This window comes from Mauremys mutica, chromosome 10 (assembly GCF_020497125.1).
Source record: "Mauremys mutica isolate MM-2020 ecotype Southern chromosome 10, ASM2049712v1, whole genome shotgun sequence".
NCBI classification, from domain to species: Eukaryota; Metazoa; Chordata; order Testudines; family Geoemydidae; genus Mauremys; species Mauremys mutica.
The window spans coordinates 57,124,828-57,146,992 of record NC_059081.1 but is presented as its reverse complement, the minus strand read 5'-3'; the positions used below and the strand labels follow the sequence as shown (position 1 = coordinate 57,146,992).

At 45.9% G+C, this 22,165-nt stretch overlaps 1 protein-coding gene and 1 long non-coding RNA gene across 5 annotated transcripts in view; both read right to left on the bottom strand.

Moving 5' to 3' along the window:
• Positions 1–13,164, bottom strand: part of SGO2 (shugoshin 2) — a 32,974-nt gene extending 19,810 nt beyond the window's left edge. Inside the window, exon 1 of one of the 3 annotated variants that reach the window (XM_045032275.1) lies at positions 13,049–13,164. Coding sequence is in view for 1 of the 3 variants with exons in the window: in XM_045032278.1 (XP_044888213.1) it covers positions 7,886–7,887 (2 nt within the window). In the remaining 2 variants the exon portion in view is untranslated. Of the gene's footprint in view, positions 1–6,113; positions 6,137–7,885; positions 7,920–13,048 lie in introns of those variants that run through there. The other 2 variants (XM_045032278.1, XM_045032276.1) reach the window with 2 other exon arrangements.
• Positions 13,165–14,243: 1,079 nt separating this feature from the next.
• Positions 14,244–21,936, bottom strand: LOC123378466. Of its 2 annotated transcripts, none has more exons than XR_006582627.1 (5): positions 21,670–21,936; positions 19,871–19,996; positions 18,263–18,741; positions 16,041–16,155; positions 14,244–15,273 (listed from the first exon to the last, which is right to left on the bottom strand). It is a non-coding gene; the product is annotated as an uncharacterized LOC123378466 (long non-coding RNA). The 2 variants fall into 2 exon arrangements; XR_006582626.1 differs by lacking the exon at positions 21,670–21,936 and adding an exon at positions 21,202–21,662.
• Positions 21,937–22,165: the final 229 nt, after the last annotated feature.

Below are 22,165 nucleotides of genomic sequence, written 5' to 3'. Positions count from 1 at the left end.
ACGAACATAAGCAAGTACTTTTTCACACACCACACAATCAAACTGTGGAACTCATTGTCAGGGGATGCTGCGAAAGCTAAAAGTATAAGTAGGTTCAAAAATGAATTAGATACATTCATGGCAGATAGGTTCATCAATGGCTATTAGCCAAGACAGCCAGGGATGCAACCCCATGCTCTGGGTGTCCCTAAGCCGCTCCCTGTCCAAAAGAAGCTGGGACTGGACAACATGGAATTTATCATTCAGTAAGTGCCCTGTTATGTTCATTCTCTCTGAAGCATCTAGCACCAGTCACTGTTGGAAGACAGGATACTGAGCTAGATGGACCACTGGTCAGACCCAGTATGGTCATGCTTATGTTCTGTTCTTATCCACTCTATAAAGACACATTTATGCTTGTGCTTTTAAAAATAAAAAGTAACAGGTCTCTATTTAGGGTTACTTATCCCTCTTAATCCTAGAGATATCTCAGTTTTCAGAGATCTCTGGGCTCTTAGCCCTGCTATAGACTACAAGGCTAGGTCAAATTTAGCTGCGTTAGGTCTATTTTATAAGCAATGTGGCCACACAACCAACCCCGTTCCGTCAACCTAAAGGACTCTTACAATCGTCTGCTGTACTCCTCCCTGGTGAGGGGAGTAGTGCTAAAATCGGCCTTCTTGGGTTGAATTTGGGGTAGTGCAGATGCAGCAATTGCAGCAGATGTGCAATTCAACGGTATAGGCCTCCAGGAGCTACCCCAGAGTGCTCCAATGTGACCGCTCTGGACAGCACTTTCAACTCCGATGCACTAGCCAGGTACACAGGAAAAGCCTTGGGAACTTTTGAATTTCATTTCCTGTTTGGTCAGCGTGGCGAGCTCAGAAGAACAGGTGACCATGTAGTCCCAGAATCGCAAATGAGCTCCAGCATGGAGTGAACACGAGACACTGGATCTGATTGCTATATGGGGAGAAGAATCTGTGCAGGCAGAACTCCAATCAAAAAGAAGAAATGCTAATATAGGGGTCGGCAACCTTTCAGAAGTGGTGTGCCAAGTCTTCATTTATTCACTCTAATTTAAGGTTTCGCGTGCCAGCAATACCTTCTAAAAATGTTAAAATTTTCTCTTTCTATAAGTCTATAATAGATAACTAAACTATTGTCGTATGTAAAGTAAATAAGGTTTTTAAAATTAAAATGCAGAGTCCCCCGGACCAGTGGCCAGGACCCGGACAGTGAGAGTGTCACTGAAAATCAGTTCACGTGCCGCCTTTGGCACAAATGCCATAGGTTACTTACCCCTGCGCTAATATATATGCCAAAATCGCACAGGGCATGGTGGAGACAGGCTACACCAGGTACACACAGCAGTGCCGCGTGAAAGTTAAAGAGCTCCGGCAAGCCTACCATAAGACAAAGGAGGCAAACGGTAGCTTCGGGTCAGAACCCCATACATGCCGCTGCATGCCATTCTGGGCCAGGGACCCCACCACTGTCCGTGGACACCTGCAAGGGGGGAGTCTCACACAACGTGGAGGAGGATTTTGTGGATGAGGAAGAGGAGGAGGAGGAGGAGAATGTGCAGCAGGCAAGCGGAGAATCCATTCTCCCTGGCAGCCAGGACCTTTTCATCACCCTGGAGCCAATACCCTTCCAAGGCAGATGCCCAGACCCTGAAGGCAGAGAAGACATCTCTGGTGGTGCACATTTGTAACTACACTGCAGGGGTTAAAAGCAATTGTGTTTAATGTTTGATTTGCCCTGAAGAATTGGTATGCATTTGCGGCCAGTTCAGCTACTGGAAAAGTCTGTTAACATGTCTGGGGATGGAGCAGGAATCCTCCAGGGACATCTCCATGAAGCTCTCCTGGAGGTACTTTGAAAGCCTTTGCAGAAGGTTTCTGGGGAGGGCTGCCTTATTTCTTCCTCCACGGTAGGAAGCTTTACCATGCCAAGCCAGTAGCAAGTAGTCTGGAATCACTGCAGCACAAAGCATGGCAGCAAATGGTCCTGGGTTTTGGTGGCATTCATGCAAATTCAGTCTTTATCTTAATGTGTCAGCCTCAGGAGAGTGATATCATTCACGGTCACCTGGTTGAAATAGGGGAATTTATGTAAGGGAACAGTAAAATGACCCCATTCATGCTGGGCTGTTTGCGCTTGGCTAAAAGGGATCATCCCAGAGAATAGCCAAAAGATGGGGAGAGAGGGGTGCTGCACATCCAACCCAAAGCTGCAGCTCCCTCCTTTTAAACAGCAAACCCAACCGGCATTGCTTGCTATGGGAAAGGAGGACGCTGCAATTTGAAACCATTCCCACATGTTATGAAGGCAGAAGAAGCCAACCCTGTGTACCCTTTGACTTACCATGGCTGCCTGGAAACCAAATTCTGTTGCCCAGCCGTGTATGATGTCTCACCATACTGGCAGGCACTCAATATAAAAGACAAAATACGACTTTGTACCTAAAGCACATGTGCTGTCTGCTGTGAATTGCTCGATTCACTGTGAAAGAAAGAGTCTCCCTTGTGTTCTCAGAAATGTATCTTCTTAAATTTTACTTTCCCTTTTTATCCCCCCCTGCAGATGCAAATGTTTCTATGCTCCCTGTATCACCTCCGTCCCTGAAGTTATCGGAGATTAGAAGGCAAAAAAACCACACTTGCAATGACATGTTTTCAGAGCTCATGCGGTCCTCCTGCACTGATAGGGCACAGATGAATGCATGGAGGCATTCGGTGGCAGAGGCCAGGAAAGCATTCAGTGAGCGTGATCAGAACTTGCAGTAGGAAATGCTGGGGGAGCAAATGGACATGATCAGGCATCTGGTGGAGCTGTAGGAAAGGCAACAAGAGCACAGACCGCTGCTGCATCCATTGTATAACCACCTGCCCTCCTCGCCAAGTTCCATATCCTCCTCACCCAGAGGCCCAAGAATAGGGGGAGGGAGGCTCCGGGCACCCAGCCATTCCACTCCAGAGGATGGCCCAAGCAACAGAAGGCTGTCATTCGAACAGCTCTGATTTGTAGTGTGGCTACGAGAAGCAATGTGCCCTTGTCCTTCCCTCCTCCCTCACCCCACCCGGGCTACATTGTCAGTGATCGCACTTTTTTTTTTAACAAATAAAGAATGCATGGATTCAAAATAATAGGGACTTTATTTCCTTTGCCAGCTGTGGTCGAAGGGGGGAGGGGGATTAGTTTACAGGGAAGTAAATTCAACAAAGGGGGTGGTTTTGCATCAAGGAGAAACACATACAAACACTGGCACCGTAGCCTGGCCAGTCATGAAACTGGTTTTCAAAGCCTCTCTGATGCACAGCATGCCTACCTGTACCTTCTAATTGCCCTGGTGTCTGGCTGTTCAAAATTGACCACCAGGTGATTTACCTCAACCTTCCACCCCGCCATAAACATCTCCCCCTTACTCTCACAGATATTATGGAGCACACGGCAAGCAGCAATAACAATGGGAATACTGGTTGTGCTGAGGTCTAACCTAGTCAGCAAACAGCACCAGCAAGCTTTTAAATGTCCAAAGGCACATTCTACCATCATTCTGCACTTGCTGAACCTATAGTTGAACTGCTCCTTATTACTAACCAGGCTGCCTGTGTATGGCTTCATGAGCCATGGGAGCAAGGGGTAGGCTGGGTCCCCAAGGATAACTACTGGCATTTCAACATCCCCAGTGGTAATTTTCTGGTCTGGGAAGTAAGTCTCTTCTTGCAGCTGTTCAAACAGCCCAGAGTTCTTAAAGATGCGAGTGTCATGCATCTTTCCCAGCCATCCCATGTTGATGTTGGTGAAACGTCCCTTGTTATCCACCAGTGCTTGCAGCACCATTGAAAAGTACCTCTTGCGGTTCATGTACTGGTTGGCAAGGTCGTCCGGTGCCAAGATAGGGATATCTTCCGTCTATCGCCACACCACAGCCATCCACTATGACCTGCACATTTCACAGAGTCACTACCCTTGCTAGCAGAAGGTTACTGATTGCCTTGGCTACTTGGATCATGGCAGGCCCCACAGTAGATTTGCCCACTTCGAATTGATTCCTGACTGACCTGTAGCAGTCAGGCATTGCAAGCTTCCACAGGGCTATTGCCACTCACTTCTCAACTGTCAGGGCAGGTCTCATCTTGGTATTCCTGTGCTTCAGAGCCGGGGAAAGTAACTCACACAGTTCCATGAAAGTGGCCTTACGCATGCGAAAGTTTCGCAGCCACTGGGAATCATCCATACCTGCAACACTATGCAGTCCCACCAGTCTGTGCTTGTTTGCTGGGCCCAGAATTGGCGTTCCACTGTATCAACCCCACTGCCGCCATGATGTCCCAATTGCCACATCCTGTACTTTCAGGAACGTGTGTGTCCATGTCCTCCTCACAATTGTCCTCATGGTGGTGGACTGCAGGATAATGTATGAGGTGTTTACAAAGCTCACAACAGCAGCGGTGAGCTGAGCGGGCTCCATGCTTGCTGTGCTATGGCATCTGCATGGGGAACCATGCAGATGCCATAAAAAAAATTGCGCAAAACGATTGTTTGCCACTGCTTTCAAGGAGGGAGGGAGAGAGGGGAGACAAAAACCCCAAACCACCTGTGACAATGTTTTTGCCCTATCAAGCATTGGGAGCTTAACCCAGAATTCCAATGGGCAGCGGGGACTGTGGAGCTACCCACAGTGCACCACTCTGTGAGTTGATGCTAGCCATGGTATTGAGGATGCACTCTGCTGACCTACTGAGCTTAGTGGGGAGCACAGAGGGCAGGGCACCTATTTTTCCAGGAACCCCCAATGGGCTGGGGCCCCTGGGTACACCCCTTTGGCCCACTGTCTAATCTGCCACTGGGAGGAGGGTGAGCCCCCTGCAAGGCCGGCAGGAGAAGTAAAATATGCAAACTACAGTCCTGAGCACTGGGATCACCCAGAGAGGCGGTCCCGCAGTATGCCTACCATCAGGGCTGGCTCCAGCTTTTTTGCTGGCCCAATCAGTGAAGCAAAAAAAAAAAAAATCCGATCGGCAACACTTTGGCTGCAGCTCAATCATGTCACATCATTCTTCAGCGGTGGGTCCTTCGCTCCCTCTCTTTGGTGGCAGTTCTAAGAGGAAGAGAGGGACTGACGGACCCACAGCCAAATTGTTGCTGAGGACCTGGATGTGCCGCCCCTTTCCATTGGCTGCCCCAAGCACCTGCTTCCTTTTCTGGCGTCTGGAGCCAGCCCTGCCTACCACTACCCTACTCAGCCCCTGGGGCACAGTCAGGCCTCTGCGGCGCGCACAGCAGAGCGAGTGCCCTGCTTTCCAGCCACCCGGGCTTGGCTTGCACCCATCGCGCTAGTGCTGGGGTGGCTGGCCAAAGCCCCGCTCAGGCGGGCAGAACCGGCGGGGAAACGCGTTGAAGACCGGGGGAATCGGGGCAGTGGGCGGTCCCCGTCAGTCAGCGCAGTGTCAGAGAAGAGCGGTGGCGGGAACCTTACGTAGCAAACGGACGCCCACAGATGGGCCCCAACACCCCTCACTCCGGAGAGGAGTGGCGGTGGGGGGAGGCGGAAATCGGCCCAGCTCACACCAAATCCCAGCCCTTGGCCAGGCTGGCCGGCCTACCTCGCACGGCACAGCCTTTGGCCAGAGGGTGACCCAAGGGCCAGTGCCCGCCATGAAGTAATGTCCCTGCATCACCGCACCCCAGACTGCTTAGGGCTGGCCGAAAGGCGGGACGCGAGTCCGTAGCCCCATCACCTGTGTTGGTGTCCCTAGGCCTAAGTAAACCAAAGTTGTGACTCTAGGCCTAAGTGAACCAAAGTTCTTCCATGCTGTAAACTTTAACCAGCCTAAAATGCTAATAAACAGCAAGCAAAATTTGTAACTGTCAGCTTTCTTAGCTTGCAGCTGCAGTACAGCTTGAAACAGCAAAAAGCGGCAGTAAGACGGGGGAAAAGGGGGAGGAAAGTCTGCATGCGTCTGTGCTGTGAAGGCCATAAATAAACATGTGAATAAGAACAGTTCTAACAAGCTACAATATAGTGTTTAGTGTAATTGTTGCAAGGGAAAGGGAGGAAGGGGGAAAAACAGGAAGAAACAAAGGCTTGTACAGACAGCTTGAAATATAAAAGGGGAACTTGCTTGTAATTAGTGTGCTTGATTTGAGACGTGTCTGTCTCCTGGCATCGCTTTGAGATCTCAAATAAACTTTGTCTGCTTCTCCACCCTGGTGTGTTAATTAGTGCGACGCACACCGGGCAATGAACCCGCTGTTGCCCCCTCGGGCCCTCTGGGCCGGCAACAGTTTTGGCGCCCAACATGGGGCTCGAGGCAAAATTGTGCCTTGCCCGGACTCCTCCGACGGCCGGTGGACGACGGTCACAGCCGACGCGCACCGGTGCCTTTACCGGGGGCCTCGGCAGAGATGCGTCAGGCCGACCTTGGAGGACACAACGGTGCAACGCGCTCAAGTAGTGGAGAAGCTGTTGCGGACGATGGTGAGGACCAGTCCCGTGGATAAGGTAGGAGCAGTCCAGTGGTGTGGACTTTTGCCCGAGGCTGGGGACGCCCAGTCGTTGTAATTCCCGTTAGATGATAGAGAGTCCTATAATGGGTCAAGGGCATGCCCATGGTATGGGGCAGGGACAGGGTACGGCCGGTAGGGCAAGGTGTACGCCCCTGGAATGCATTCTAGTGAATTGGAAGGTGTTTGGTTTGGATCCAATGACTAAGAGTAAACTAAAGAGGTTCTGTACAGTTGATTGGCCTCAGTATCAGTTAAAGAGCCAGGAAAGGTGGCCACCAGAAGGATCACTTAATTACAACACGATCCTCCAATTACTCCTGTTTTGTCAGCGAACAAGTAGCTTCTGAAGCTGTTTGTATGGAGACCTCTTGTAAAAATCTCCCATCATATGCCCCAGAGTTGCACTGGGAGGAGGACTGTCCACTGGGACGTCTGTCTCTGTTGGGCTCATGCCATCTGAACTTATTGACTGTGCAGCAAGATAAGATGCATCGTGGTAATAGGAAATAATGGCCTTGGTGTGTGTGTGTGTATACCAGTGTGAGTGACTGTTACCGGAAGACGCCCAGAGTACCCTGTGAAGCGAAAGCTCGTGACCAGGACTACTCTAATGCAAGCCCGGTAACTAGTGGATCTTTAGGAGATCCGATCCACGGTGGGCTGACTCGGCCTGGCATCGTCCGGCGAGGAAGCTACCTGGGTCTAGGAGCGTGTGAACCCATCTTCCCTCCCCTTTCCTTTCCGTGTGGGCTACTGACAGTCTGATCATCTCACTGGACGCAATCAGAGTAAGCGGCGCCGTCTCCCAGAGACTAGCCGACGCTCTTTGCTGAAGGGAGGTGTAGGGGAGTCGTGGTCATCCTCGTTAGTCTCTCCTGTGTGAGTGCCCTGTAGGGAGAGATCCTTATTTTATGAGCTGCTAGCGCGGACAGGGCACCCTCCCTGTGTGTGTAAGTGGAAAATGTGTAAGGGACAGTCTAAACATTCCACCTCACCCACTAAGGGTACCCCAGCATATTACATGTACGTACATTATGGTCCTAAAACCTGCAGGTATTTAGAGAATTGGAATCTTCTCACACGTGAAAATCCATCTAAACAATGCCCATTAGAAGGTACCTTCAATATAGATAAGATCATATATCTCAGAGGAGCTTTTAATCACCAAAGAAGAGCCTCTGACACAGTGTGAGCAATTTGTCTAGGAACGGGTTAATTTGAAATTCAGCTTGGCCCAGAGATAAAGAGAAAGTTGCTCTGCGTTCAAGGTCAAAAATCAATGCAGACTATGCTAAGTACAAAGAAAAACTGCTTTCGGCCCCAGCTGGCTGTGGAAAAATAGAGACAGGCAAACCAAAGGCAATACAAGTTACAGAACTGAGATTACATTTGCAAAGCTTAACTGTCCAGTGAGATCCAACAGTGTGCCTTTGCGACCCCGGAGCCGGTGTGGCTTGGTGACACTGGAGAAGCCACAGGCAGCTGACCTGGACTGGAATCTCTGAAAGAGACACTGCAGGAGATTCCAGGGTGTAAAAGAACAGCCCTCCCAAGAGCGGAAGCATGTTGGAAATTCTGGACAAGCTATATACAGGATAATCTCCCGTCCACCTATTCCCCTTCTCTAAACATTATACACAGACGTGGCCAGTCTGGACATGTGTGAGTATTAAAGTGGCTTAAGGCTTGGGGCATTCATATTTTTCCTGAGTGATGTGGGAGCGTTCCCAACACTCTCCATTGTTGTTTTATTATTTTTAATGAAGCTTTAAAATTTGGTTATATGGTGTGTTTTCTTTATCCTCCCCCAACGTCCTGCAGTGTCAGCCTGATCACCTGACATGAGGAATAAATTGGTAACAAAAATTTGTCACAGTTTGGTGAGCAATTAAGAATGGGGGAGCCCTGCAGAATTTACACCATCTATTTGTTTTACCCTTGTTATTTTATGTTTGCCTTGTTTGGTACTGTTGGTGTTATATGTTAAGGATTGCATGATTAAAGGTAAGCCCTAATAGAATAAGGAAACACTATCTGATTTTGGTGCACTATCTGGTTCTGTTCTGTTTAACCGGTTACTGTTGTTTTTCTGCTCTGTTCATTTGGGCGTTAGGTGTGTGGGCAGAACTGAACTTCTCGTTCGTAATTCCTCAGGGTGGAAGCCATTGTGTGCAATGAAGCTCTAAGGTTGTATTGAGATCCTTCTGTCCCGTCCCCTGTAACGGACAGTGTAATAAAAGTAGGAAAATCTGGCTTAGACTGTAATTCCCTCTGCTCTCTGTGTAATTTTCTTTTCTGTTTAAGTGTCAGCAGACAAATGGGTGGGTCTCTGGGTAAACCCCCTAAAGGGGTTTGAATTATATGTTAAGTAAATGGCCTTTACCCAATGGCCATGTATTTTTGCCCAGGTGGCAAGCCTCACAAGGGAGGACTCGGGTAGTCTTGTAAATAAAAATGTTTTAGGGAAAAGACCAGAAGGGGGGGGGCTAGTTGAAAAGCCCACCCTCCTAGCTAAACTGGTAGTGGAACAAGTTGGTGCTCATGGAAGGAACGGTTCAGCGAGAAAAGCAGGATCGGGCCCAGGCGGGCAGGCAACAGACAGAAAGATTGAAAAACAGGTTGGAAACTTTTAAGGGTGTAGTAAAAAAAAAGTAAGTAAGTATAAGCATGGGGATTTCAAATACCCAGGAGGATATTTGGAATGGTAATTTAAATTAATAAGTAATTTAAGCAAGTAATTAAAAAAAAATAAAAAGTTAACTCTGTAGTTGCTGGAGGGAACAGCAGTTAAACTTTGCAAAAATGCTAAAAAGAAAAGTTCTTGGTGTCTTTAAAATGTTTATAAATAAATTCAGGCAAAGAAATTATTAGATTGCAGTAATTTGGCTATAAACAATTTCGTTGAATTAGCTGAAAAATGTATACAGTGCTATGTAATTGAAATTGTATTAGGCTCTAAGGGCACTATAAGTGGTAATGTTTTCTTTCAGTGTTTAAAAGCAAAAGTTAAAAGTAAAAAGCAAGCCAGAAAGCATCTGTATTAATGCAAATTATCTAACTAATAAAGTAAAAGCCACTGAAACCTGGGCTGCCTATAAAACACATACAAGAAAATATGGGGTAATTCCCCTGTTTTGCCTGAAATCAACAAGGGTATTTGTATATTTTAAGCAATGATTGACTGCCCAGAAGGGGTAGACCTCTGTTTTTGTCTTTCAGATAATCAAAGAAAACTGATGCCAGCTAAACAGCATTCAACGTACCATGCATTTACTGGCACAATAGAAATGATGTTTTGTGTTCTATGTTCTGTCTTGTGGTGTTTTGTTTAATATTTTCATGGAATGGTCTGGTTTAAAATCAAGCAAAAGGGTTGGATTGGAATGCAAATACTTGTTTTGTTCAACTTAAAATACAAAGTGTTTGGATACCTAAAAAAATGTGATATACTAAAGTCTAATAAATTTCCTTAAATAAAAAAAAGAAACTTCATTAGCCAAATCTTTTAATTGAAAATTGTTATTAAAATTTGCATATCAACAGTCTTTGGAAGCAAGGACATGAAAAGTTAACCCACTCCCCATATTGTACATGGGATCCTTCTGGCTACCTCAGACTTCTAGCCAGAGGGCTGGGGATGGTGGGAAGCTATTGGACTAAAAATTGTATTGAATAAACTCATCAAAGTGGGTGTGCTTGTCCTGGCTTGTTGTTCCAAAGCTCTGTAATAAAGTTATTTTAGTGGAAGGGTATATGTGGCATACATTAAATAATAAAACTAATGTACTGTATAATGGCAATGTTTATGTGTTCATGGTTAAAAAAATGTATAAGTAAAAAGTGGAAGTTTCCTTTGTAAGTTAAAAAAAGCCAAATAAATAAATAAATAAATAAATAAACTAAAAAAAAATAGCTAGCATGCTCAGTCTAAAAATAAGGCGCTGGCCCCATTCAAAAACACTACTCACAGTTAAGACTTGGCTAATAACCAGAAAAAGGGGGGGACTTAAATTTGCACACGCAGCTATAAAATCTGTAAAACACTGCCAGGCACTAATAAAATGTGTTAGGTTTCTTTTCTCACAGGTAAAAAAGCACTACCCAAAGACCCTAGCAGCTCTGCCACTCCTTGGAACCAGGAGACTGGATCAATGTAAAGGTCCACCAACGAAAGACTGCTTTGGCTCCATGCTGGAAAGACCCTTATTAAGTCCTGCTGACTACCAACACCGCTGTGAAATGCCAAAGACTGACTGCCTGGACCCATGATTCTCACTGCAAAAAGACCCCTCCACATCAGGAGAATTCTCCTACTAATGATTAGCCTATTTCTCCTTCTAGCTCCACTGTGCCTTCTGGACAGCAAAAAAAAAAAAAAAAAAAAAAAAAAGGGACAAGGTGAAGTGCTAGTTAACCTCTCCCTTGTCCACTGACAGACCTACTGTGCCTTTGAACTTTTCTAAAAAAATCAAAAACCATTACAGGGTAATGTGCTGGTAACCTCTCCCCTGTAGGATGCTGAATCACACTGTTTCGGAAAAGAAAATGGAACACTCACTCCACTGACATTGCCAAAGTCCAGAAATTCCTAACTAAAAAAGACATTAAGAACTGACCCTGGTAAAAAAACAAAAAATTATACACTGGCAGGAAAAAATTTGTGGGACCCATGCTTAAAAATATGGTATTAATTGAATTTTGGGGTTTATTCTACAGGCTGCGCCCTGTGTCCTGGATAAATCCTTCAGCATGTATTGCCCTCCCTAACTGAATTTTAAATGACATTGCCGTTATCCAGTTTTCAGATCACTTCTACATACTTAAATTGCTCACAAGGGGCTGCCATTCAATTAGCATAATAAAAAGCCTGGGTTATTTCCTCTAAAAAAAGAGGAAATTGACCAGATCCCTGTGGGCTAGGGCCAATAGTGCAGCAGCCATTTAAAATATTCTTAAAAGCCAAAAACATAATAAAAAATTGGGCCAACTAAAAAGGCCACTAGCCTTATTTTTGGAGCTCAGCTATCTTAAGTACAGGCTGAAGTTAGTGAGTTACATGTCATTTCCACCCTTAGTTCTATGACCCAGAAGTTACTGACAAAAATGGTATTGAATATCACTGAGGCTGGGAAGGCATTGCAGTGGAATCTAGTATGTTTAAAAATTCAGGATTTCCTGAATGACCAGCTAATGGCCATTCGGAATGATCTTGAGCACCAGACTTGGCCCACTGCCCTTACAGACACATCAGGAGTACCATCTGACCTGTGGTCATGGAGACATACTTGGACACTTTCTGGATGGAAGTGGGACATTCACAGTGCTCCTTCCAAGCATATGGACTGGTTAGGGGGGTGTGGGCTCCCACGTACCGAATCCTGCCGGGTTCATGGAAAGAATGCATATGGAACTGAATTATTCACCGAGACATCTGGGAAATTAAACCACTTGGTATACCTAACTGATTTATAGTCAGTGCCCCAATCCCTTAGTTGTTAAATGAACAAGATTCCACTCTTTTGTCCATGCATTCATTCCTGGGCTGGGGGTGACTAAGCTCAAAAGAGCAGTTGTAAATATTTCTGCAGATCTTCATTGCTTTTTGTCCTCAAATTTGAGAAAATTCAGCCAAAAGTTTGTTGAGTATTCTCAAAGGGGGGAATTGTTGGTGTCCCTAGGCCTAAGTAAACCAAAGTTGTGATTCTAGGCCTGAGTGAACCAAAGTTCTTCCATGCTGCGAACTTTAACCAGCCTATTGGTGTCCCTAGGCCTAAGTGAACCAAAGTTGTGACTCTGGGCCTGAGTGAACCAAAGTTCTTCCATGCTGTAAACTTTAACCAGCCTAAGATGCTAATAAACAGCAAGCAAAATGTGTAACTGTCAGCTTTCTTAGCTTGCAGCTGCAGGATAGCTCGAAACAGCAAAAAGCGGCAGTAAGACGGGGGGGGGAAGAAGGGGGAGGAAAGTCTGCATGCGTCTGTGCTATGAAGGCCATGGATAAATATGTGAATGAGAACAGTTCTAACACGCTACATTATAGTGTTAAGTGTAACTGTTGCAAGGGGGAGGGAGAAAGGGGGGAAAACAAGGGGGGTATAAATGCTGGGACCCCGCCTGCGTGCGGGTGTGCAGGATTTGAGAATGCTTTTTCTCCCTTGCACCTTATTTGGGCTCAAATAAACTTGGTTTGCTTCTCCACCCTGGTGTGTTAATTAGCGCGACGCACACCGGGCAACGAACCCCGCTGTTGCTCCTCCTCGGGCCCTTTGGGCCGGCAACAAGCCTAAAATGCTAATAAACAGCAAGCAAAATTTGTAACTGTCAGCTTTCTTAGCTTGCAGCTGCAGTACAGCTCGAAACAGCAAAAAGCGGCAGTAAAACAGAAAAAAGGGGAAGAAAAGTCTGCACGCGTCTGTGCTGTGAAGGCCATAAATAAACATGCAAATAAAAACTTCTAACAAGCTACAATATAATGTTTAGTGTAATTGTTGCAAAAAAAACCAAAACAAAGCCTTGTACAAACAGCTTAAAATATAAAAGGGAAACTTGCTTGTAATTAGTGTGCTTGATTTGAGACGGGCTTCCCCCGGCCCGCCTACAGCTGCGCGACCCCTCACACAACGGCCGTTAAACGGCAGCTCCGTTGGGCGCGCGCAGCCGCCTCACGGCACCGCGCGCCTGAGACTCGGCAAACAGCGCGAGAGGCCAGCAGGGGAAGCGCGCGCGCGCGGCTCCAGGCGAGGCGGAGGTCTGAACCGGGGGCGGGGCGAGACTCCGGCGGGAGCGCGCTGGCAGGGCAGAGGGCGTGGCCTGGTAAGACGTATAGCGGGAAGCAGCTTGCGCTGGGACCGTGGTGAGGGCCCGCCCTGAGCCGGGCAGGCGGTTGCTGGTCTCTGCTGGGGTTTTGCTGCCCGAACTCTGCTGCCAGCTCTGCTGCTCAGTCAGCGCCCGGCCCCCCGCCCTCACCCGTTAAGCACTAGACAAAGTACAGGTCTTTGCAAATAATACAACCACGCGCATTGATAGCATGGCTGAAAACTGCCAAATAGGTGATTACACTCGAGTTCACTGCCCTTTTAAATGCCAGTGCTTCCCTTCCCCAATTCAAAATCTAGCCATCCAGCTAAGGTGTAATTAAATACAAGATGTAAAGAGAACATACGGGATTTGGGGCTAAGTGTTTAGGTGCCAATGGAAGCACAGAGTAAGAGGCACAGGAGGTTTGGAAATAGAACAGGAAACGGCTATACGTAAACTACGTACAGAATTATCCATACTACAGAAAACACTGCCTTTAATAAAGGCATATGGAATTTGGTTACTGTGTGTCTAAGAAGCTGTAGCTAGAAAGATGATTTTGAAGGCACAGGTAGGGGGAGCCTGCTGCTCCTAGAGCACTGGTTTTCAACTTTTTATCATTTGCAGAGCTCTAAAATTTTCAAGTGGACGTGTGGATGAAATCTTAGACATAGTCTCTAGTGCCCCCCAGGGGTCGGTGGACCAGAGGTTGAAAACCATTCCACAGGAATCAGAGGGGTAGCCGTGTTAGTCTGGTTCTGTAGAAGCAGCAAAGAATCCTGTGGCATCCACAGGAAGCAGCTGTTGTCTCCCTCATGCCTAGCAGTTGCACAGATGAGAGATGCTATATAATTTGAGAGCTGACCAGTACAAACACCCAGTGACTACACATCTTCATGTATTTTTTCATTTACTTTTTTGTCATAATTACAAATGTAATAGCTCAGTGAAAAAAACTGCAGGACAACTACAGAGCAGAAGAAGTTGCAAAACAAATTACAATAATTGAAAAAACACTTCCTTTACTGTATTTGATTCCTTTAATACTGCAACACTGAAAGGTAAGAACAGCAGCCTTATTGCTGTAGATTAGAAATATGCCACTGAAAACAGTAGATTAAGTACTTTGGAATTCATTATGGAAGGATAACAAACAAAATGTGTTTGGGAGGGTTGGTTTGGGTTTTTTTGAGTGGGGCGGGAGACAGGAAGGATTGAAGATACTTTGGAAATAAAAATACAAACTATTTAGATTGTGTTATTGTATTATAATATTTAACTATATAAAATACCCACAACAATAACCACAGCCATAAATATCCACAACAAATGGTTACAAATAGTTTTAGGCACAGCAAATTATGTTGTGGCACTGGAAACAGCAGTTACTTTTATCTTAAGTCAAATTGATATATTTTCATTCACCAGATAGGTTAGGAAAGAACAATATGGCAAGTGCAAAACACTTTAATACATCATACATAGTACATGCTTTATGGATCACATGCACAATAAATATTAAACAAGTATTGTTTAAATTTACTGAATGGTCTAATCAATATATGATGCAGCAATATACTGACATAATTTTTGTATGTGTGTATGTTTTGTAGTACCAGTGCAATATTATACTGAAAAGTAGTATTCTTGATTCATAATCTTCTGAATTTTTTGCTGTAAATTGTATTGGCTGAATATAACTATGTACATTCTCCTCTGTTCAGCACCAACTCAAAAATCTCTGTGAATTTATTCTCCAGACCAAAGGTAGTCGATTATTTCTCGTCAAGGTCCGGATTTCTTCATCAAAGTATAGCCAAAGTCCAGACTCCAGAGAAAATAATAATAATAAAATAACAATAATGATATTAATAAAAAGATTTTGGGGTCCATTCAAAAGCATCTGGCAGTCTGGATTTGGCCTGTGGTCCACCTATTGACTACTCCTGCTCCAGATCTAATTGTAGTTTTTATTATCTATAATCAGACATAGAGAAAATATTTAAAATGGAATAGTCATCTTTGTTTGAACCAAAGGTAAGGTGCTTTCTTAAAGAGTTTGGAGACAAAGGTCCCAGTCCGACAACTTGATCTGCACAGGCAGTACTTCTGTGGGAATTCTGGGCCACTGTGCATGTACAGAATTCATGGCCCCTGCAGATTTCTTTGCTTCTCCCCAGAAAATGATGGAGAAGCAAAGGGAAGCCACAAGAGCAGTCACGCGTCCCTCCCCAGCAGTGTGACGCATCGTTTTGGGTGCCTGGAGCAGCCAGCAGAGAGTTAAATCACCGAGGAGGGGGACAGGTCTGGGGATGCCCTGGTTGGTGGCTCCTACCCTGTGCCGGGCTTAGCTGCTAGTCCCAGCTGGGGTGAGGGAGGACAGGACTTCCTCTTCCCCTGCAACGAATGGCTGAAGCTGGTCAGACCCACCCCCAGAAACCTCCCCCCGGCTTCAGGAGGCTCCACACCCCCTCCCGCTTCCTGCCCCCATTGCTTCTCAGCCATGGGCAGGAAGGATCACTGTATGAGGAGCCAATCCCTCATCCACTCCCTATGCATCCATAGCCCCTCTGAACCCGGAAGCCCTTCTCCCACTGAGCCCCACCCTACCTGCATCCAGACCCCCATCCCCAAATTTCACCCACCCAGTCTGCCTCACAACAGAGGCTTAATTCATTATTAGTTCTGGTAAAAGATCCTCAGATGGAAGGTGTTATAGAAATGCAAAGTTGTATTACCATTACCTTATGATCTCCTGTAAGATAGTCAATTTCAACCTCAGAGAAAGCAGTTCCATAAACAAAATATTCAAATGGTCAATCTTCTCCTTTATCCCAGTCCATATTTATAACATGGCCTCTGATGGAGGAAACAAAGTTTTTTGGTAAGACTTCTGTGATGGAAATATGTCTATGTGAAACTTATGAATTCTGGTTGATTTTATGAAAGTGTTGTATCACTGTATGTTTTAGTATATAACAAATCAGCCAGTTGCTTCCAGGGTTGGAGTCACATACCTCCCAGCCCAGGTCATTAACCGGAATAGCCTTCCATTCAAATGACAGCACATTTGAACAATGAAATGATGCTGCCTAGGGGAAAACCAGTTCTACCCAGCAAAGAGTCCTGTGGCACCTTATAGACTAACAGATGTATTGGAGCATGAGCTTTCGTGGGTGAAGACCCACTTCGTCGGATGCAACCAACGAAGTAGGTATTCACCCACGAAAGCTCATGCTCCAATATGTCTGTTAGTCTATAAGGTGCCACATGACTCTTTGCTGCTTTTACAGATCCAGACTAACATGGCTACCCCTCTGATACTTGACAGTTCTACCCAGGTTGTCTGTAGGTGGAATGGTTGGAGCAGTGAAAAATACCCAGCAGAAGAGAAGGAAAAAAGAAACAAAGTGTTGGAACTGGCTTTCAAAACAAAACAAAACAAACAACAACAAAAATCCAGACTCTGGAAGATTCAGGGAACACAAAGGATGATGTAATGAGTGAGGGGGACCTTTTGACTGCTTGATGTGGCCAGACTGAGGGATGCTTGTTTCAGGAATCAGAGGAGACTCCGTGCGCAGGAAGAGAGGATGAGGACAGGGAGTGGGGTCCACAAGATGCACCAAAGGCAGTGACCAAAACTCAAAGAATGCTCAAGAGTAGCAAGGACTCTGAAGGTGGGAATTGTGTATATGTGTTTCTTATTTTGCCTAGATCTGTGTATTTCCTGTACTTTGTCTATAAGTAAATGAGTGATGATTGGTTTAGAAATTCTACAAAGTCTATGTTTGATTTGCTTCAACTGTCATATGACCCCAAAGGGTTAAACTAAAAATCAGGGTACCCACAAGGGTGTTGCTCTGGGAAAGTGTGCTTGAGCCACTGAAGTATCTTGGGAGCTGAACCATAAGGATCCATTCCCTAGAAGTGGCACGAGATAGTGAGTCTGTGCCCAGGAAGTGTGCCTGAGATCAGAGACTGAGGCTGAAGCCTGTCCAGACCTAAGGGAACCTAGAAACACACAGATCCAGCATGTGGGTCCAAACACAGTTGCCTGTGCCACAAGAGGGAACTCAGACAGGACTCTGACATATTTTGTATTAACACAAATGTAAAATACCAGTAAACTGGATTTTAACAATTGTCAAAAAATCGCACAATTAATTATTTCAAAGTTTGTTTGCATTAATACATCAAATGCAAATGGATATAATGTCCAAGGCATATACAGGTAATAGGCATGTCCTGTGGGCACCTCCTCTATAGCCAAACACCCTTGAAATCCTGGATTTCCTGTTCATTTGGATGAATGGTCCATTCAAAACTACTGAGACGCACACATAGTCTAACAGCCCTTGACAGGGCAAATACCTGGTATAATCCACCACAGTGGGAGTGAGTACTGTTCAGGGGGTTCAATAATGGCCTTTCAATTTCACCCTAGAGGTTTATGAGAATGAAAAGATCCTTCATTTTGACTAGGGAAAAATACTAAATGCTTTGTGTACATACTAAAAATAGTTTATAGGCAAGTGCTTGCTATTGTAGGTCAGTTTTATTTTGAATATGCAGTGGCTCCTAGATAGTTCCTATAATATGCCTTATTTTTGGCCATGCCCCCAAAAATCCTCAAATAGAGGACAATCAGCATCAAAACCACAGAGGAGGTAAAGTCTTCTACAATAGTTGAGATAAGTTGGTTAAAGTGTTCCTTATTTATGATACCTTAAAAATTTGACCAAGAGTCCAAAAAGTCTAAGTATTTTACCACTTCATAGCAAATCCTTTCCCTCCGCCCCTCCCCCCCAAAAAAGAGAGACATAAAAAAACAACAACAATAAGATAGGTTAGTGGATTCACCTAGTGAAAAACCTACATGTTGCTTGGAAAGGAACAAAGGAAGGTTGAAATTGTCAAGGAGGCAGAATTAAAGTAGCTTAAGTATAATATGTCTTACACTTACGTGTTTTTATTTCTTGCACTTTTAATCATAACCTTGAATTTTCTGGCTTTTTAATGTTTGCTTCTTGCTAACAACCTTCTTGTAAGGGTTTTTCCCCCAAATCTTAACTATGTTTGTATATGAGAATCATAACTAAAGTCCACTGAAAACTCCTGAGACTTATGTTAAGTGACTTTGAGAATGATCATGCGCTTTCTGCACAAGCAAAATTCACACTGAAATCAATGAGAATTTTGCCTTCATAGGGATTTCGGGATTTGGCCTTGTATATTACAACTCCTTTTTGTATTAACTTTTATTTATGCATCTACATGATCTTTGCATGAAGTCTCAGATTGGTTACTACAGCCAAGAAGAGCTCTTCATCCACAACACAGATGTCATCACAGTATAGTTTCACCAGTGACATGTTTAACACCAGTCAGGTGCATGAAGGGATGATCCACTGGATCCCAGGAAAGCCATTCTGTGTCTACACCCTGTTTAGTAAAAAAACCACATTATCTTCACACTGCAGTCTGAAACCTTGAACAGAGATATTTAATTAACACCGATTTGTTATAATTTAATACTAAGTGCAGAATAGGGGATCATCTGAACACCTGAAAGCTCAGCTAAATTCAAATATGGATTTTAAATACTCACACAGATTAATAAACTAGCTATTTTAATGAAAATCCACTTTTTATGCACTTACACCTTTAACTGTTGATTTGGAGAAGAAAGATATGCCAAATGGGTCATAGAGGTCACTGATCTACACTCTTCTACAGCACCACAAGAGTGAAGGAGACGATGCATGGATGAAAACTCAGTATTTTACCAACAATGTCTTCAACAACAGACAAATAACATCATTTGTCATATTATATAGGATTCCAACAAACTCATGTTTAGATGATTTACTATATGATCCTAATCCCACTCATTAGAGGGAGGTAGAGCTATCCCTTTATTTACACACAGCTATGAAAAAAACAAGCATGCAAGCCCTCTGTTGGTGAATTTTCACCAACACACTTTGTGTCTTATTTCTCAGCACAATCACAATTATCCAGACAACACTTACCAAAAAGCATTGTTGCCCTCCCCACTCTAGCTGTTTCTGCAGTCAAACAGATAGATGTCCCTCCCTATTTTAGCAGGTTTCAGAAACATAATTTAGTTTATCTGAACCCTTGATTACTGGAGGGTTCATGTAAACCTTGAGACTTTTTTTTTATTAGAGGCTATGCTGAATATCATTGTCTAGATCTAAGAAAAGTCTGTTACACTCTAATATTAGCATTATTTGGTATTTTAATTCTTCTAAGCACTCTTCAAACCAATCAATGCTCAGAGCTCCCCTTGGAATTGGTAACACAGGTAAAAGTATCATTAACATTATTTTACAGATGTGTAAATGGCATCACAGAGATGTTGTGACATGTTCAGGTCCACATATTAAGCTAATGGCAGAGGTGATAAGAACCCATGAAATACTGGCTTCCAATTCCATGTTCTTTTGATTTTTGAATTCTTACCAGGTTAAAAAGCCATCATAACTCTCCTTAAGGTACACGTGGTACTGTAGTCAGAATTCTTAATGATTTGCATAATCTCACTGACCTGGTACATTTATGAACGTTGAGGTATTTTGGTTTGGAAGACTTCTAGGGTGCATGTCTCTGGTATATCGCAATACCTACACTGGGATACTGACAGGAAGACAAGCAAGGATAATCCCAACTATACCTACAAAATGATGAAATCTAAATTAGCTGTTACCACTCAAGACACAAATCTTGGAGCCACTGTGGCTAGTTCTCTGAAAAAAATGTGCAGCGGGAGTCAAAAAAGCTAACAGAATGTTAGGCACCATTAGGAAAAGGATAGATAATAAGACAGTAAATATTATAATGTCACTCTATAAATCCATGGTACACCCACACATTGAATACTGTGAAGTTCTGGTCACCCCATTGCGAAAAAAGATATACATATTAGAACTGGAAAAGATAGAGAGAAGGGAAACAAAAATGATTAAGAGTATGGAACAGCTTCCATATGAGGAAAGCTTGAAAAGTGATAATTAAGGTGGGATAAAATAGAGGTCTATAAAATAGTGAGCAGTGTGGAAAAAGTGCTCAAGGTTGTGTTATTTACCCCTTCACCTACCACAAGAACCAGGGCTCACTCGATAAAAATAGTAGGCAGCAGGTTTAAAACAAACAAAAGGAAGTACTTCACACAACTTAGTCAACCTGTGGAACTCTTTGCCAGGTGATATTGTGAAGGCCAAATGTATAAGTGGGTTTAAAAATGAATTGGATAAGTTAATGGAGAACAGGTCTATTGGTGGCTGTTAGCCAAGATGGCCAGGGCTGCAACCCCATGTTCTGGGTATCCCTTAGCCCAGTGGTCTCCAACCTTTTCATCTGGCGGGCGCCAGACAAAGGACTGTGGCGGCAATCGAGCATCCGACGAAATGCCGCTGAAATTCAGCATTTCGGCAGCGACGCCTCTGGATGATGTTGCTTGTTGGCAGCAAGCAGCGTCATCCAGAGGCATCGCCGCCGAATTTCGGCAGCATTTTGGCGGATGCTCGACCGCTGGCCAGGATGTGGGTGCATTTAGATGGTGGGCACCGCGTTAGGGACCCCTGCCTTAGCCTCTCACTACCAGAAGCTGGGACTACATCACTGGGGATGGATCACTATAATTGCCCTGTTCTGCTCATTCTCTTTGAAGCATCTGGCATTGGCCACTGCCACAAGTACTCCTGTTCTTTTTGCCTGAAGACTGGACATTGGGCTAGACAGACCATTGGTCTGGTTCAGTATGGCCGTTCTTATGGTCTCAAACATATAACCGGAGTGTAACTACACGGACCTCTCTGCACTGGAGTCTGCAGCTAGCCTGAAACACTAGCGCTGCGAAACGTGACCTGCCCCACTAACCTCACTCCCCAGGGAGGGCTCAGACGGGTGCGGTGTCCCGCCCATGAACACTGGGGCAGAGATGCTGCTCGCGGTGCGGGCCCCCCCGTGGGGGATACGGGGCAGTTTGCTGTGCAGGGTGGGGTGCGGCCCTTTCTCACTCCCTGGCCCCACGCACGCCCCGGCTCCGAGGCGCAGCCGCTGGGCTCCCGGGCGGGCGGGCCCGCAGGGTGGCGCTGTGCGGACTGCGGACAGTCCCCGTTGCGGCAGCGGCGGCGGCAGCGGCGGGGCCTGCGCTCGGTTACTGTCCCAGCTCCGAGGGCGGCGGAGCAGGTACTGACTCGCTTCCCGCCCGCCGGTTCGCGCCCCCAGCCCCGCAGCGCGGGCGGGGCCTGGCTTCTCCCGCGGGCTACGCTGGGTGGGCCCGAGGGGAGAGCCCGCCCGCCCCCCTGCACGGGGAGGGGGAAGGGCCTTGCTCCTGCGCCTCACCGGTCCGGCGCGCACGTTAGGTGAAATACGGCGCTCGCCACGGCGGTTCGCCTCCTCTCGGCGGAGCCGGGCCGGCGTCTCCCGGCGGGAGCCTCGCAGCGCCGCCGCCGCGCCGCGCTGGAGGGGCCGGGTCAGGCCGGCCGGTCTGGGCCGAGCGCGGCCGTCGCTCGCTCGGACCCTGCGCCGGCGGCAGCCCGGCTCGGGGAAGCGAGGGGCGATGCCGGGCTTCGTCCGGCTGCCCTGTGGGGGCGGAACGCGGGAGCCTGAGGGTTGGCACCGGTCCTGGGTGCGTAAACCCAGCCGCGTTAGGGGGGTGAAGGCAGATGGAGACTCGCACCGCGGCGGGTGTTGGACTCGCTGATCTTTGTGTGATGCTGGGTTGTTGTCGGCCTGTCACACGTGAAATTACACCGCAACCCTGTGTGTAGCCCAGCAGCACAGACATCACAGGGAAAAAAGCACTTGTGACCCTCGGCAACTCTGTTCATGAATAAAA